The sequence below is a fragment of the Rattus rattus genome, chromosome 5 (assembly GCF_011064425.1).
Source record: "Rattus rattus isolate New Zealand chromosome 5, Rrattus_CSIRO_v1, whole genome shotgun sequence".
NCBI classification, from domain to species: Eukaryota; Metazoa; Chordata; class Mammalia; order Rodentia; family Muridae; genus Rattus; species Rattus rattus.
Genome location: NC_046158.1, coordinates 119,421,021 through 119,438,573, shown reverse-complemented (window position 1 = coordinate 119,438,573; position 17,553 = coordinate 119,421,021). Strand labels below are relative to the sequence as shown.

General features: G+C 39.1%; 1 protein-coding gene across 1 annotated transcript in view; it reads left to right on the top strand.

Annotated features, from left to right (window-relative positions):
• Esf1 (ESF1 nucleolar pre-rRNA processing protein homolog) overlaps window positions 1–17,331 on the top strand; it is a 52,430-nt gene extending 35,099 nt beyond the window's left edge. The window contains exons 11-14 of the mRNA XM_032904307.1: window positions 6,425–6,512; window positions 12,565–12,641; window positions 13,880–14,026; window positions 16,302–17,331. Of these exons, the coding sequence (XP_032760198.1) occupies window positions 6,425–6,512; window positions 12,565–12,641; window positions 13,880–14,026; window positions 16,302–16,595 (606 nt within the window). The 3' untranslated portion in view covers window positions 16,596–17,331. The remainder of the gene's footprint in view (window positions 1–6,424; window positions 6,513–12,564; window positions 12,642–13,879; window positions 14,027–16,301) is intronic.
• The last annotated feature ends 222 nt before the right edge of the window (window positions 17,332–17,553 follow it).

Genomic DNA, 17,553 nt, shown 5'->3' with positions numbered 1-17,553 from the left:
TCTGACCTTTAACTCCAAGATCCACCTGCCTCTGCTTCCTGAGTGCTGATATTAAAGGCGTGTACCACCATAGCCTGGCCTCTTCTCTTTTTCTCTCTCTCTTTCTTTCTTTTTCTTTTTTCCTTTTTAATTGGACAAAGTCTGGACGTTTCTTATTTAATTAAAGTATAGTTGTTATTTTCCCCTTTCCTCTTTTCCCTTCATGTAATCCCTTTCCCATTCAAATTCACAGCCTTTTATTCATTTTTGTTCTTACATATATGTATTTATATATGTTTATAGATTTCATATATATATGAAAATAATACATACATGCAATCTGCTGAGCCTGTTCATGTCTGTTCATTTGGCATGCTCACCCTAGGAAAGATGAATTCTCCTTCTGTAGAAATTTTTAATTGCCTGTAGCTCTTCATCTATGCATTGTGCCTTGTGAGATTTCAGCCATCTATTTTGGAATGTAAGCATGGTGGTCTGTCATTGTTTAGGCACCATATTATTGAGATTTCATGGTGAAACTTCCCTGTTCTATCTAGAAGACAGTTTTCTGGTTACCTCATACTCAGAATCATAGTTTTTAGTTCCATCTATTTATCTGCAAAGTGCACGATTTATTCCATAGTGTATATGTCCCCACATTTTTATTATCTTCAGTTGAAAAGCATTTAGAATGCTTCCACTCCCTAGCTACTGTCAGTAAAGTAACGGCAAGCATTGCTGAGCAAGTGTCCAGAGTAGGCTGGAATCCTTTGGGTCATATGCCATGGAATAGTATAGCTGAGTCATGTAGCAGATGTATTTATCCTTTTGAGAATTCTCCACACTCATTTCCAATGTGACTGCACCAGATTACAATCCCACCAACAGGAAATAGGGTTTTTCCTTTCCATGTTTCCTAGTTGTTTTGTTGGGCTTAGTCATTCTGGCTGGTGGAAGGTTAAAACTCGGTTGTTTTGATTTACATTTCCCTAATTTCTAAGGATGATGTTCTGGGTTTTTGGTTGTTGGCTGTTTGTTGTTAGTTTTTGTTTTCTTTTTTAAGATTTCTTAGCTACTTTTATTTCTTTTTGATTATTTTGAGTATAAATCATGTCAGGTATATACCTGCAAACATTCCCTCCCCCTCTGAGGGCTTCCTCTTAACTCAGTTGATTGTTTCTTTAGCTATATAGAAGCTTTTCAGTTTTATGAAGTCCCACTTGTCAGTTGTTGGCCTTAATTCCTAAGCAAATTGAGTCCTATCCATAAAGTCCTTTCCTACACTTATATCATGTAGGATGCTACCTATATTTTCTTCTAGCCATTTCAGTTGTGAATAGGAGTGTGTCCGTGATCTCTTTCTCTGTTTTTATTGTTGTTGGGGTATAGAAGACCCATTGATTTATGTAAGTCGATTCTGGTTCCTGCCACTTTCCTAAAATTATTTTGATCATTTCTAGATGTTTTCTGTTAGAATTTTTGAGATCTCTTAATTATCATATTATACTACCTACAAGTACAGGTATTTTCCTTTTCTTATGTGTATTTCTTTAATTTCCTTCTCTTGCCTTATTGCTCCAGCTAGTACATGAAGCTATATTGACAAGGAGTGGGGACAGTGGGCAGCCCTGCCTTGTTCCTGATTTCAATGGGCTTGCTTCAAAGTTTTCTCCATTTAGGATGGTGTTGGCTGTGAGTTTGACACATATAGCTTTAATTATGCTGAAAAATATTCCCTCCAGTACTACTGTGTCTTGGACCTTTATTGTGATGACATGTTAGATTTTTGTCAAAGGCTTTTTCAGCATCTACTGATCCTGTGATTTTTCTTGTTAATTCTACTTATGTCATCTGTTACATTTACATTTACCGTCTTAGGATAAAGCCACCTTGGTCATGGTGGGTAATCTTTTTGATATATATTTATTGAGGATTTTTTAAATAACTTTATTTACATTTATGTGCATTGGTGTTTTGCCTCATGCATGTCTGTGTAAAGGTGTCAGATCTTAGAGTTATAGATATTTGCAAGCTACCATGTGAGTGCTAAGCTTTGAACCTGGGTCCTCTGCAAAAGCAGCCAATGCCCCCAACCTCTAAGTCATCTCTCCAACCCTTATTGAGAACTTTTTAAAAAAGTATTTTCATCCAGGGTATAAGGCCTGTAGGTTTTTCTGTTGTGTCTTTCCCTGGCATTGGGGATAGAGTGATATTGGCATGTGTTGGCATGCATCATAGTGGGAGAATTAAAGATTGGCTTAGATCTTTGAAAGTGTGAATTCATCTGGGCTTTTTTTTTTAAACAGAACCCTTATTTTTCAATATTTTTTTTTTGGGGTCTGTTTAGATTGTTGTAACTGTGATAGTTTGGATGACTCTAAAAATTCATCCATTTCTTTTAGATTTTTCAACATAATGGCATATGGGCTTTTTAATTACTCCCTTATAATATTCTGAATTTCTTTTGTCTGTTGTAATGTTTCCCTGTTTATTTTTTATTTTGTTAATTTGGGCCCTTTCATTCTTTTGGTTAGTTAGGCCAAGGGTCTGTCAACCTTGTTTATCTTCTCATAGAACCAGCTCTTGAATTTGTTGATTCTTGTATTGTTTTCTTTGCTTCCATTTCACTGGTTTCTGCTCTGATATTTATTATGTCTTGCCATCTACTGGATTTATTATCTTTTTCCAAAATTTTAGTTGCATCATTAAGTCATTTGTTTGTAGTCTTTATATTCTGTAATGTAGGCACTCAGGGCTATAACTCTCCCTGCTTTCAATGTCTCCCAGAGACTTGGTTGCATTGTGGCTTTATTTTCTTTTAGTTCCAGGAAATTTTTTTTACTTCTTGGTTTCTTCTCTGTCCCATCATTTTTCAGTAATGGGGTGTTTAATCTCCATGAATTTCTGCTTACTGGAGATATGCTTGGTATTGACTTAGCTTTTATTTCATATGGACACATAAGATACACAGAGTTGATTTTTCTGAATTTGTTAAGAATTGTTTTCTGTTACAAGGTATGATTTATTATACAGACGCTTCCATGACTGCTGAGTAGAATGAATATTCTTTGGTGTTTGGGTGTAGATATCTGTTAAGTCCGTTGACTGTATAATATCATTTATTTCTGCTATTTCTCTATTTTTTGTCCACTTGACCTGTCTATTGGAGGAAATGGGTTATTGAAATCGCCTATTAGTTGATTGATAATAATCTGCTTTCAATTCTCATAGTACACATGAATTGGATTCATCAATTTCAGTACATATATATTAAGATGATAATATCTTCGTGATGAACTGTACCCTTGATTAAAAAGAAGTGCCCTTTATCCCTTTTAATTAGTTGTTTGAAGTCTGTGTTGTCAGCTAATAGGATAGACACCTGCTTGCTTACTGTTACTCTTGCTTGGAATGCTTTATTCCATCCTTCCCCTTTAACATGGTGCCTGTAATCTTTAAAGCTGAGTTTCTTGGTAGATGACAGAAAGATAGACTTTGTATCTTCACTCATTCAGCCAGACTGTGGCTTTTGATTTGAGAATTGAGGCTATTAAGGTTTAAAATTATTGACAGGCCTGTGTTGATTGCTGTCATTTTATTGTTTTTGTGTTGGTAGCGGTCGATTGGTTGGTTGTTGTTTTAGTTTGGTTGCTTTTCCACCCAGCCTCTTTGTCCCTATAAATAACAACTCTGAGCCTTATTATTTATGAATAATGCTTAGGCCATAAGCCTTGACTTGTTTCCACCAGCTCATAACTTAGTTATCTATTTATTTTATTCTAAATCCCACCAAGATTGGTTACCTCTCCTCGGTTTCATGTTTCCTTCAGTATTTAGGGCAAATCGTCACACCTGACTGTTTCCCAGAGTCCTCTCTTTCTCTCTCTGCCAGGTGTCCACTTTCTAATTCTGCCTCCGCTCATTGGCCAATCAGCTTTTTATTGATAGGTGAATGCCTTTACAGAGTGCACAGACATTAATTATATCTACAGTCTGCTGTTTATGTTCTTGGTTGTAATTAGTATTTCATTAGTTATAGCTTCATTTGTCTTCCTTCTAGGGTCTCTTGGCTATGTTTATTCTTCATTCAGAAGTATTGTTTCTAGTGATCTCTTCAGGCTTGGTTTTCTGGACATGATTTTTTTTAGCCTATTTGCATCATGGGAAGTTTTTCTTTCTCCTTCAACTATGGCAGATGGCTTTATTGAGTAAGGTAGTCTAGATAGTTGGTTGTGTAAAACTTGCGCTCTGCTGGCTTTGAGAGTTTCCTTTGTGAAGTCAGCTGTTACTCCGACGGCTTTTCCTTTATGTGACTAGCGATTATCCCCTTGGCACTTTCACTACTCTTGGTTCTTGTTTGTGTTTTAGCTATGATAATGTAGGCATTTTATTTATGTTCTTGTCTATTTGGTGTTAACAGCTGTGCTTCTGAGACCATCTGGTTTTATCTTTCCTTAGTTTGAAAGTTTTCTTCTATGATCTTTTTGAACATCTTGTCTATTACCATATGGCCAAAAATCAAAGATTTGGTTTTTCATGAGTCCCACAGTTCTTTTTCTGTGTTTTGTTTTGGACTTCAGGGTTTTTTGCTTGTCTATTTATATGTACATTTATCTAAATATAATTTTTACCTATATAGGTATGTAGGTAACAGATAGGTATAGACTATAAAATATAACTTATATTCTATCAATTTTACTTGTAAAGATTTTCTCTGAGTTTTCTATTTGTGTTAAGTTTTTCAATTCTACCTTCATTTCAGCTTGAGGTCTCTTCATTATTTCTCTTTTCTAAAGACCTGTATTCTTTTTATCATGTCATTTCAGCCTTATGTTTGTGTTTTCTTGGGTACTACGCAGACATTTTCATCTTTTGAGTTCATTGATTTTGGTTGTGTCTCTAAACTTCTTGGGTTTTGTTTTTGTTCTTTCTTTTAAGTTTGTTTGTTCCATTCTGTGACCTTGTAAGAGATACCATGACCAAGGCAACTCTTATATTGGGACAACATTTAGTTAGGGATAACTTACAATGTCAGAGGTTCAGTCCATTGTCATCCTGGCAGAAAGCATGGCAGCATCCAGGCAGACATGGTGCTGGAAGGAGCTGAGAGTTCTGCATCTTGATCCAGCTGCAGCCAGGTGAGGACTGTCTCCCAGGCAGCTAGGGAGAGGGTCTCAAAGCCCACTCCCACAGTGACACTCTTCCTCCAACAAGAAAAAGGCCACACCTCCTAATAGTGTCACTTCTGGGCCAAGCATATTCAAATCATCGCAGTTCTGGAGTTCCTGTAGGCAACACTCACTGTAGAACACTTCCATAGGACTGGTAGTTTTGAGAGAACATACTGTCTTGACCTTTCATATTTTTTTGTGCAGTGAAACCTAGAAGTATGGGCTTCTTCTGTTGGTTGTGAATCTGATATGAACACAGTAGGCCAAGCTGATACCTGGGAGTTAGGAAAAGGCTTGAGTGGGACCCTGGTTGTGGTTGAGCCTGGGCATTAGAGAAGGTACAAGTTACAGTGAGATCAGGTGGGTTCATCAGAGCAAGCCAAAGCACATGCATAGGGTGCGGGTCTAGCTGGGTCTGGACTAGAGTTGGGGGGGATTGTGCCGTGTACCAGTGTCTCCTCACCACCTGGACTAGACTAGAGGGTCTGTGGATGAAGGCTCCTGGTTCTAGCAAGTGCCAGAGGGAGAAAGAGCAGCCAAGAGAGGATCTGGACTTGTAATATCTCAAATACATATAAGTAATTAGTGTCTGCTAAGCTAGGTGTTCTGCACCAGATTGATAATAGCATTAGATGCCATCTGATTCCTTAGTGCCTTTAAGGTTTAGTGGATCATTTTGTGTCCAGGATGAATACATTCTAAGCATATTTGTTAAAATAGATTGATAGTTTACAATGTTAGACCACAGATAAAACAAGGTGTGTTTTGTTTTGTTTTGTTTTGTTAACTGGTCTTAAAGTATCCTTGGCTTGCTTGGAACTAACTTGTTTTGTAGATCAGGCTGACCTCAAAGAAAATTTGTCTGCCTCTGCCTCCTCTGTGGTTTTAGGCCACCATGCCAGGCCTTTTAAAAAAAAAGTGTGTGTGTGTGTAACTGTCTGTGCATATATCTATGTATATATGCAGGTGCACAAATAGGCCCTTAGAAACCAGAATTGAAGCTGAAGTTACAGCTGTTGTGAGCCACCTGACATGGGTGCTGGTATCAGAGCTCTGGTCTTTATGACAAATAGTGATGGCTTTTAACTGCTGAACCATCTCCCCAATCCAAGATCATTTTTAAACAACATAGAAACAGATCATCAATTTATGTTTTAAAATTTTGCAATTGAAAACATTTTCCTTAACCAGAAAATAGATTGCTCTAAGTACTTGAAATAACCTATCCTGTATGACTTAAGTTATTGGTAGTGACTACTGTTTCTCTCCTTAAGGCTCTTGCTGAAGAAGCCAGTGAAGATGAGATTCCTTCTGATGTTGATCTAAATGATCCCTACTTTGCTGAAGAAGTTAAAAAAATAGGTAAGCCAGCCTGTATTTGTAATTTTCTGTTGGAATCCTCAGAAAAGGATGATATGGGTTGAAATGATACAGACTTAACAATTCTCTGAAATTTTCTAGAATTTGGATTGCTCCGTTAATGTTTTGTAACCAATTCTGTGCTGTAGAGTTCAGTTATATTAATTGTTAAGAAGAGTCAATGTGTCTTCTGTTATAGAAAATATAAAATAATGCATTATTAAAAACATTAAAAGGACATCTTTATTTTTATGCTGTATGTGGCTGCTTTGCCTACATGTATGTACACCACATGCATGCAGTGTCTGAGAAGGGTGTCAGAGCACCTGGAACTATAGTTACAAATGGTTTTAAGCTGCTGTGTAGGTGCTAGGAACCTAACCTTGGTCCTATACAAGAGCAACAAATACTCTTGACTGCTAAGCCATCTCTCCAGCTCCCTCATTAGGAGACGCTTTAATAATAATGGGTGTAACAGTTTAATGGAGACTCTTTTCTGGAAATGGTCTTTATAGCTAGCTAATGGACTTAAAGAACGATGTTTCGAATGAGGACTAGTCTCTGCACTATAATACTTCTTCTCCAGGTCTCTTTTGGCAAAGGCAATGAATTAAAAGTGAAATGGATTTGTCATGGCATGTATATACTCTTTAAATGTGTACATGGAATTACAGTGTAATAGCCTTTTCTGTTCAAATATACAAAAGTACCTATGCTTACTATTTCATTCCTTTTTGCATTTATCTTTGTTAAATGTACTGAAACTCCAGCTTTTCTCACAGTCCCTTTTCTTCGGACTCTTAAACTAGGACGTCTTACTTCCTATATCCAAGGAGTCTTCGCTCCATGTGTTTGTACCCTTGTGCTGTCAGATGCTTTCGCTCTTACCTTTGGGCGGATGTGAATGTGTTGGGGAAGGTTGGGGCCATGCTTGGGCAAGTCACTGCAGAAGCTACTGTAAATCTTTCCAGTTTCTCCTCTGTGCTTTGTCCTCCCCTCATCTTATGCCACATACTTGTGAGCTTCCAAAGGTTTGCTCTTTGAGCAACTCTAAGCTGGCATTGTAAAGAAAAGTGTTTTATGAAGTTTCCCTGCTTCTCACTCCTGATCAGTAGGCCAAATCAGTTCTCAACAGGAAAAGTCTGAGTTGCTTAAAAGTATGTCCTGCTTGTTATAGCCTCTTAGCACTGACATTTTATTGATGAAAAGGAGATTAAGTTGAATAAATTCTATTATAGGATTTGAGATTCTTAGGGATTGGAAAGGGAAACCTAGCATATCTGCTTTTTATCACTCCTATGTAGTCATTTCTTATAGATGATGGATTTTAGCCTTATCCTCTTGACTAAAATTGTTTATAATGGAGAGATGTGGAACACTGGAGTTTCCCTGTTCTGTGTCCAAAGTGCTTCATTTGACATATATAACTGGTCAGATTGCAGAACACACAGCAGGATTCAAAGAATAACCTAAATGGTTCAGTAGCATGAGGTAGCTGATTCCTCTCTCTTTTTTTTTTTTTTAAATTATTTTATATATGTGAGCACACCGTCACTATCTTCAGACACACCAGAAGAGGGCATCGAATCCCATTACAGATGGTTGTGAGCCACCATGTGGTTGCTGGAATTGAGCTCAGGACCTCTGGAAGAGCAGTCAGTGCTCTTAACCGCTGAGCCATCTCTTCAGTGCCCAGATTTCTTAAAGACAGCACATTTAAATTGAATATAAGCGTTCTTTCATGTTAGTATCAAACATTCTGGGAGAACAATATAGGTAGAATTTGTTTGCTTTCAATGTGTTTATTTCTTAATGCTTCATAAGAATTGTTTCAATCTGGTTTTAAACGTTGTTGTGTATTGCGATAAGTGCTGTGCAATCTGATAGGCTAGAGCTAGAACAGTAGTATAGACAAGACAATCTCTCAGGAATTCTGGTTTTAGAAATGATGTACTGAAAATAGAAACAGGACTGTGTAAGTATGATAAATGTTTTAAAAGAAATAGATGGGTATAGAGACTATAACTAGGAAGAGAAAGATAAAGTGGGTGTGTCCTGTAAGTAAGATAGGCAAAGAAGGCTCCCTTGAGGTCGTGAAATTTGAGCTGAGACCTTGGGCTTGTAGTACCAGGGGAAGAGCATTGCACAGGAAGGGAAAGGATATGTGAGAAAGAATACTTTGTGCAGTGTTGGATGGATTGAAAGACATCATATGGCTGAGGCATGGCCAGAGAGGGAGGTCTGTGTGGAGCTAGGATGAAGGTCTAATGGGAGTGACCTGCAGAGCTCTGTTGTCAGGACAGAAAGTTGGGAGTTTATTGTTGACTTACAAAAAGCCCTAAAGCAAGAAAGTGACATGATGTGGTATATCTGTTAACATAGTGCTGATCCCTGCAGAGAACACACATTAGTAAGAACTAGGAAACTTAGTTTTGCAGAAAAAGGTCCATTGAGGTCGTTTGAGAAGTGGGTGTATCTATGCTTTGCCGTCAAGTGTTCTGTAAACCACAGTGAAGTCAGCTGTCTTTACCCGTTGGGCTCATTCAGATGGTGTGTTACATGTGTTACATGTGCACGGCATACTGGTTGTGTGCTGCTTGACAGTGTACGAGTGACCTTTGCATCCTGTCCTCAGATCCATTTCTAGGTCACTTTATAGTTGAATATATTGATGGTAATTGATCATCCAGGCACAGTTGGTAGCTGATAGAATCTGAATCATAGTGTGCTTCTGCAAGGTTATTGTAAAAATGACTTAGAGGCAGAGCTAGAACTCACATAAATAAAAAGCTGGGTGTGAAAAGAGTGCTGGGTTTTGTTGTTGTGTTTTTTTTTTTTAAGCAAAACTATAGTGTATCGACCTAAAGAAAGAGCAAGTGATCTTGGATGTAGAAACTTGCACCCAAAAAAGGCAATGAGTAGGGAAGTTTACCGGTCCCCATCCACTCAGTACTGAGACCTCACCTATGCTCTAGGGAGGTGTGTCTGGCTGGGGCTCTTATCCCATAAGAAGCACGCAACTAAACTAGAAGAAGCTTTCTAGAGCACAATTCAGACACTAGAAGTGATGTAAAATAGAATGTCTGTATAGATAGTTCTGGACAGATTTTGTTCTATAGCACATCATTTTCCATAGGTATATTATTAAGTTTTTTTGCTTTATAGCTAAACACGGGTCTATATTTTGGTGAGTGAAAAGGCACAAACAAAAATAACCAAGAAATAAAAGAATGGACAGAGACTTAGTAACCTGCAGCATATTAGTATCTCACAGGGGTTTTTCCAAAGCAGTTATCTCTTTCAGCATGAGGATGTTACTCAGAGAACCTGCACATTAATAGAATTATTAATGAATAATAATTAATAGAACTGAGCATACCCAGCTTGAAGTCAGTTCAAGGACAAATAATGGACAATTTTTGAAGTGTGGTTAGCTCAAGATCACGGAAATTGTTTAAAGGTTAACGTAGGAGCAGATAAAATGACTCTGCAGGTAGAAGTGTTTGTCAAGCATACCTGATGGACCTGAGTTTTACACCCAGAACTTCACAGTAGTTGGAGGAAATAAGATCTCAAAGGTGTCATCTGACTATCCACAAACCAAACTGACATGCTTGTGCATATGTGTCCCTGCACAAAATGAAATTTTAAACAGATTGAAATCATAAATAAGAATATTTTGGACAAATTCAGCTTGAATCATGAAGTTAGTAGACAGGAATATTTCTAGGAAAGTCCATTAATATAGGTATAACACTTATTTCTATTTTCTATAACTATAAAATTGTAACATCTGACTTGGAGTCTGTTTTTATGGGTCAATAGATTCGATCCTTGTGTACTTCTTGCAATATTCCCAAGAGATTAAAAATAAAACTTTATTTTCCTCTGTTCAGTTTTTGAAACAGGATCTCACTGTGTACCCAGGCTTGTCCTGAGGCTGACATTTCAGGCATGCATGACCAAGACTGTCTTAACATATTAGTTCCTACTTACTAGGAGATTAGTGATAAGATAATGTTTTAGAACAGGATTGTTTCATTCCCCTGCTATCCTGCATATAACCTACATGTGGGGGAAGCTTTTCAAAGACAGATGTGTGGCCTTGCATTCCCCCAGAGCTGGAGTTCAGGTAGTTGTGAGCCACTGTGTGGGAACTGAGCATGGGATCTTCATCAAAAACAAGGCCTCTCAACCTCTGGCCCAACTTTCCAGCATCTTAATTGTTGTTACTATGGAGAACATTGGGAATGTGTAGTTACATTTCCATTGTGATAAAACTCCATGTCCAAGACAAATAATAGAAGAGTTTGTTGTAGGTTGTGGTTGCAGAAGGTTAGAGACCGTAACATAATGCCATAGCTAGCCAACCTCAGACAGCACTACCAACCAGAGACCAAGTATTCAAATGCCTAAGACTACAGAGGACTTTCTCATTCAAACCACTGCACAGTTCATTTTTGGTTTTTTTGTTGGAAGATGAAGTTTCATGTAGCTCAAGTTGGCCTCTAACTCCCTGTGTAGCTAAGGATAACCTTTTACCTCCACCTCCTGAGTACTTCAGTTGCAGGCATGAGTTGAACCATTATGCCTGCTTATATGTTGTGTTGTATCAAATCCAGAACTTTATGCATGCTAGGCAAGCACTGTACCAACTGAGCTGCATTCCCAGTACAAGATTGTCCATTTCTATTCAGTGGATGGTGTCCCGTGGTTCACAGAGAACCAGAGTTGCAGAAACATTCTAAACTAACCAGATATTCAAACTGATCTTTCCTATCCATCACCATGACTTCATCTACTTTTGCAGTCCTCACACTTAGACACACAAAAGAAGCAAAGCATCAGCATAATTTATACTAAAAACCTTAAGACATATGTATAATCAGACAATAGTGGGAATAATTGCAGACATCTATAGCACATAATAGTGGGCAAAGCAGTAGCTGCATTCTTGCAGTTTACTAATCCATGGAGTCCCTAGAATAACCCTACAGGTATTCTGAGTAGCTGCTACTGAATTCTCTGTTTGGAACTGGAGAGATGGCTCTGTGACTAAAAGCACTCACTTTTCTTGCAAAGGATTCTATATCAGTTCCTAACATGCAAATGGAAGATCAACTGTAACTGTAGTTCTGAGGGAACTGATGCCCTCTTCTGGCCTCCATGGGTACCACACATTCACTAGGTACACACATATATACCTCTGAGCAAGATATAACTCAGAGGGTAAATGTGCTGACTGTCACATTAAAGACCTGAGTTACACACACACACACACACACACACACACCTGACCCACATGGAAAGGAAGAACCAGTTCCCACAATTTGTTCTTTGACCTTCCCTCTTGATATGATACATGCACGCCCACATAATTTTTTTAAAGCACCTGTTTTACAGATAAGGGCATAACTCAATTCTGGTTTTCTAAGATGAGGCAAATTGTTCATCCTTTTGAATAACCCGTGAAGTTTTGGGGATTTTTTTTTTCTTTACAAAAAGACTAAGCCATGTTGTTCAGTACATAGTTTAGTGACTGTCTTTAGTTACTGGTTTTGCTTTGGTTTTGAGATGGTCTCACTATGTGTCATCCTTAGGACTCGCACCCTTCTTCCTCTGCCATCCCAGTGCCAGAGTTACAGAAATGTGCCACTATACTAACAAAAGCGCCTTCTTTTTAACACTTAGTTGCCTCCCAGAAGGCTTGTGCACTCTTAGACCCATGGCCTTCTTTCTGTGTTTGCCTTTCTCTCTTCTGGTCTGCATTTGTTAGGATCACTTCTAGAGGGCTGGAGAAAAGGCTCAGCAGTTAAGAGCACTCACTGCTTTTCCAGAGATCCTGAGGGCAGCTCCCAGCAACCACATGGTGGTTTAAAACCATCTGTAATGGGATCCGATGCCCTCTTCTAGTGCAGAAGACAGGTACAGTGTACTCATGAATAAATGTTAAAATAGACAATCACTTCTAGATATTTTGTGTTCTGTTTATAGTATAAACAAATTTTCCCTGTTGAGCCCATCTTTTAAGCTGTCTGTTGGTTTGCTGTACCAGGTATAAAGAAAAAATCAATGAAATCTGCAAAAGACGGTGCAACTTCAGAGGAAGAAACTGAACTAGAAAAACAAAAGGTAGACATTGTGGTTGTTGTTGAGTGTTAATCAATGATTGATATGTGCAGTTAAAGTGATGTGATTCATATGAGTTCTTGTTGTCTCTAATTTTAAAACTAGTTTTTCAAGTGGATCTTGTAAATAAATTATAAGATACATAGTTATCTTAGCCACATAATTTTTAAATGTCACCTTTAACCAAACATTTCTGCAGAATATGAATATGTATGCACTTTTATGACTAAGATTTTTTTTCATTCACACCCTATGACTGAGACATATTTAAACCTAAAAGTAATGTTTTCATATCCTTTGATTCTATTTGATCTGCCCTATACTACAGTTTCTGTTATATAGCTTGTCAAGTGCTAATTTCTCTTTTATTATTAGAGGTTATAAGTTTAATATACAAATGTTAAGTCTTCATTAGAAATTATGCATATTTATGCATAACCCAGTGATTCCAAAACTCCAAAGTCATGTGTACTTCTGCGGGGTCAGCAGCACCCATGTGGCTCTGGGAGTGAGCCTTGACTAGCCATCTGAACTGTGGAGCTTAGTGCGTGTTTCTATTCTCCACCCCTTACATAGAAGTAGCACTCATAAAGCTACTTAAAGTAGCTTAAGTTCCGCTCATGGAACTTGGCTCTATAGGGAAGTCCCATGTGAGTGCCAGCGATGGAAGGCGAGGAATAAAGCGTCCTGTGTGTAATACAGGGAGCTGTGGGAGGCACCGGAGCGTGCTCGAGTGTGTTGTCTCTAGTTCTGGTGGTTGTTTAGCTGACTCTTGGTCTCATGGTCAGTGGAAATGCAATGCTTATCCTCAGAAGCAAATGCTGAGTCTGCCTCATGAAAGTGCATCAGTATTGAAAGAGGCAAAGGGAAAAAGAGCGAAGGAATTTTCCTAATTGCTAAAGTACACATCTGGAAACTGTAATTTGTATCACAAAGTAAATTTCATGTCATTGCTTAAAAAGAACAAGGTGAAGATGAAATGTATTTGACAGACCTGGGGCTCTTTTCCTCTGCCTGCTAATGAGGTCACTCTACAGAAATGGAAGCCTGTCTTTTAAATAAAGACTATTTCTCCCTCCTTCCCTGTAGCTAGTTCTCACCTCGTAGCCTGGGATGAACTTAAGCTCTGTCTCCTGGGCCTCTTCCTAAGCTCCACTCATGGAGTAGAAGCAGTGCTCAGAACAGCAACTGGGGAAACTCAGCTGTGCATTTGTCGTTTTTCTTTGTTTTCCTCTCTGCAGGCCGAGATGGCTTTACTTGTAATGGATGAGGAAGAGGACAGCAAGAAACACTTCAATTATGACAAGATCGTAGAGCACCAGAATCTGAGCAAAAAGAAGAAGAAACAGCTTATGAAAAAGAAGGAGTTACTTGAAGATGACTTTGAGGTAACTGGCAGCTCAAGTTATTATGGCGTCTTTTTTCCCCATTGATTTTCTTACTAATTCATTTTATATCTTGGTTCCCCCCCTCACATAGTCCCTCCCCCATGCCTCTCCCCTTCTCCTCTGAAAGGGAGGAAGCTCCCCTTGGGTATCTCCCACCCTGGCACATCAAGTCTCTGTCCCCATCCAATGTTTGGCTGTGGGTGTCTGTGTCTGTTTCAGTCAGCTGCTGGGTAGAGCCTCTCAGAGAACAGTTATACTAGACTCCTTTCTGCAAGTATTGTTAGCTTCTTGAAGGTGGAGTTAAATCTAAAGTCACTCTGGAGATAGGAATCAGGCAAGAAGTTACCCTCAAAAAGTCTTGTCAAGGCCTGTAAAGGTGACAAAGTGACTGTCCTTTAATCTAACAGTTCATCCCGCTGTTCTCCGGTTGAGCACTAAATGAGATAGTTAGCTTAAAGTTGGTAGCCGTGCTACAACAAAAACCTATAGCCTTTAAAGGTCAAAACCAGAAACAGTGATGCTCGTGCGTTGATAGTCAGCTGAGCGTGGAGAGGTCACATGACAGCCTCACTCTCGATGTGTACAGTAGCCAACTAGGTGGGCCATGCTTTTTAATTTGTGTATATTGTTGCTGTCACTCATCAGTTTCCTTCTTATGCTGAGAGTGTGGTCCTAATGACCATAGGCATGAGTCCAAGCCCTCCACAGAAAACTTTAAAATAGCCACTAGGAACTGCTTGACAGTTTCCACTAGTGAATTTGGAAGAAAAAAATAGATGGGTGAGTTTTGAATTGGATCAAAGTGAATGGAAAGACATAAACTTCTTTGTAGCATGTTAGAAGGATTGCAAGACAACTACGGCTCCACCTTTTCATATATCTTTGTGTTCCCATGGAGTCTCTGATAAATTACTTTTTCTGTTGTGAGCTCTATCTTCACCCATAAGTAATCGTGTATAAAATACTTTTTCATGGAACTGGTGATACAGCTCAGCAGGTCACTTACCACCAAATCTGACAACCTGAGTCCAGTCGCCATCGCCCACATGCTGTGCTCTAACCTCTACGTGCCACACAAATAATCTTTTTTAAGTTTTTGCATGAGGGCTCTGGAGATGGCTCAGTGGGTAAAGAACGTGAGACCTGAGTTTGGATCCCAGTGCTCGCAGGAGCAGGAGTTATAGGGAGTGGACACAGAAGGATCCAGCGGGCCTGCTGACAGCCAGCGTACCCAGTTGATGGGCTGTCACTTCAGTGAGAGAGAACTGCGGTAGAGAACATTAAAGGGAGACACCTGATAATCAACCTCAGTCATCTGCAGTACAGGCACCTGCACATAGACAAGTACACACAGACTGCGTTTTCATGAGAGTCCCTTTGTTATTTTTGGTACGGTGTCTGTCAGTATCACTATAACTAGGTAGACTCAGGTCTTTCTTTGTTGTTTACTCCTAAGCCTGGCTGGATTGAGGGTACACTTTTCAAGTTTGGACCATAGTACTTTTTATAGAAACATAGAGGATAAGTCTGGGGTTTGTATCTCACCAAATCTTGAACTCAAAGGTGGATTTCTTTATTTTATTGTTTTTTCACTGTGGTCCCAGGGTGGTTGACCTTGAGCCCCACACTGGTTTAGGCAAGCCCTCCACCATTGAACAACATCTCCAGCTACTGTTGACATTATATTTTGAAACACGGTTTGGCTAAGCTGCCCAGTGACCTTGAATCTGGAATCCTGAGTAGCTACCTTTCTGATACCAGAATGTAGTGACTGCTTAAACTCCAGGCAATTAGACGGTGTCCTGATTGACTTTGTCTGTGACAAATTAGAAGTTGGTCTTATGCTAAGCAAGGAACAGGAAGCCCTGCTTTAGGAGCCACTTCTCTAGCCAGTCACAGTGATCATCCAAGTTACAGACCACAGAGTACACATGGGCCACTAGTCAAGTAGATTAGTATGGGAGAGAGAGTAGCATACCCTCCAGACTGTTACTAAAAAGGCGGGCCTCAAAAGTCCACTGAGCCTGTCCTAGATATGGTACACACACCTTAACCCTAGTTCTCAGGAGACCAGGACCGAGGATCCTGTGTTCAAAAGCAGAAAGTTCCAGTTCAGCCTAGACTAAAAAGACAGACCTTGTCTCCAGTAACAAACAGAAAGCCTTTGAGATTGCAGAATTGGTTCAAATGCCCCAGTGCCCAGGGTGCACACATGTGCAGTAATAACCCCAGCACTCTGCGTTTGTTTACGTGTTTGTTCTCTTTGCATTTGCAGGTAAATGTCAGTGATGCACGGTTTCAGGCAATGTACACTTCCCACTTGTTCAATTTGGATCCTTCTGATCCTAATTTCAAGAAAACAAAAGCTATGGAAAAAATTCTGGAGGAGAAAGCACGACATCGAGAACAGAAAGAAGAACTACTCATTCAAGCAGTGGAGAGAGCACAGCAGGACACCGGAAAGCCAGCACAGAAGCAACGCATGGATCCCGCCTTGTCCATGCTGATTAAATCTGTGAAAAACAAAACAGAGCAGTTCCAAGCCAGAAAAAAACAGAGGGTCAAATAACTGAGATAGCCTCTGCTATCTCAAGTGTACAGAATTAGCTAGCGTAAAGGATAGTGGGAAAAAAGCCACCTTTCTGGAATATGAAAAATACCCTTTTCTGACCATCGTGAAGTTGCTCTTCATTGGGGCTGGAGAGATGGCTCAGCACAGGAATAATGTTGTTCTTGCAGAGAATCCCAGCACCCACATGCAGTTCACAACCATATGTAATTCCATATGTAATTCTTGGGCCCTCTCCTGGCCTCTGTGGGCCACGGTCTCCTTGCCCATAGTGTGTGCATAAACATAATTCCAGGCAAAATATTCACACACAGAAAATTTTTAAACTTAGAAAAAATGTTCCCCTTATGTAATTGTTTACCTAACTGTAAATACTTCATGTTTTATACTATGTATTGTCACAGACTTGCCATAATATAATTATATAAACTATAGAATTCTTAAGACTTTTATATTGTATGAAGTTCATTTCCTACAAGTACGGTTACTCTTAATTCGGCTCCCTAAGATACTATTTACAGTCTGTGTAAATAGTGTCAGTTTTCTGTGTAAAGAGTGAAAACAAATTGAAAATCTGTATATGTAGTACCTTAGTCTCTGAAGGCAGGAGGCAAATTTGAGAAGCTGGTAAAATAATATATTTTTCTAGTGTAAAGGATGGAAGCTGTGAACCTTTTCTGTGCTTAGTAATTTGCTTGTAGAACTAACTTATAAATAAAAGTGTGAGATGGATTTACTCATTTGTGTAGCATTGGTTTGTGTCATTGTACGCACTTAAAGCCAACTACTCTGAAAAGTATGATTTTAACTCTTTAAGAAGTCAGTTCTATGGGAAGGCAGTTTTATTCCTCCCGTAATTGGATTTGGAATGTTCATGGACTCTAGTCATTTTCCTATTTGTACCAACAAAAAATCTGTCTGTCCTTTAGGTTTATAGAATGTCTTAGAAGGGTGGGTA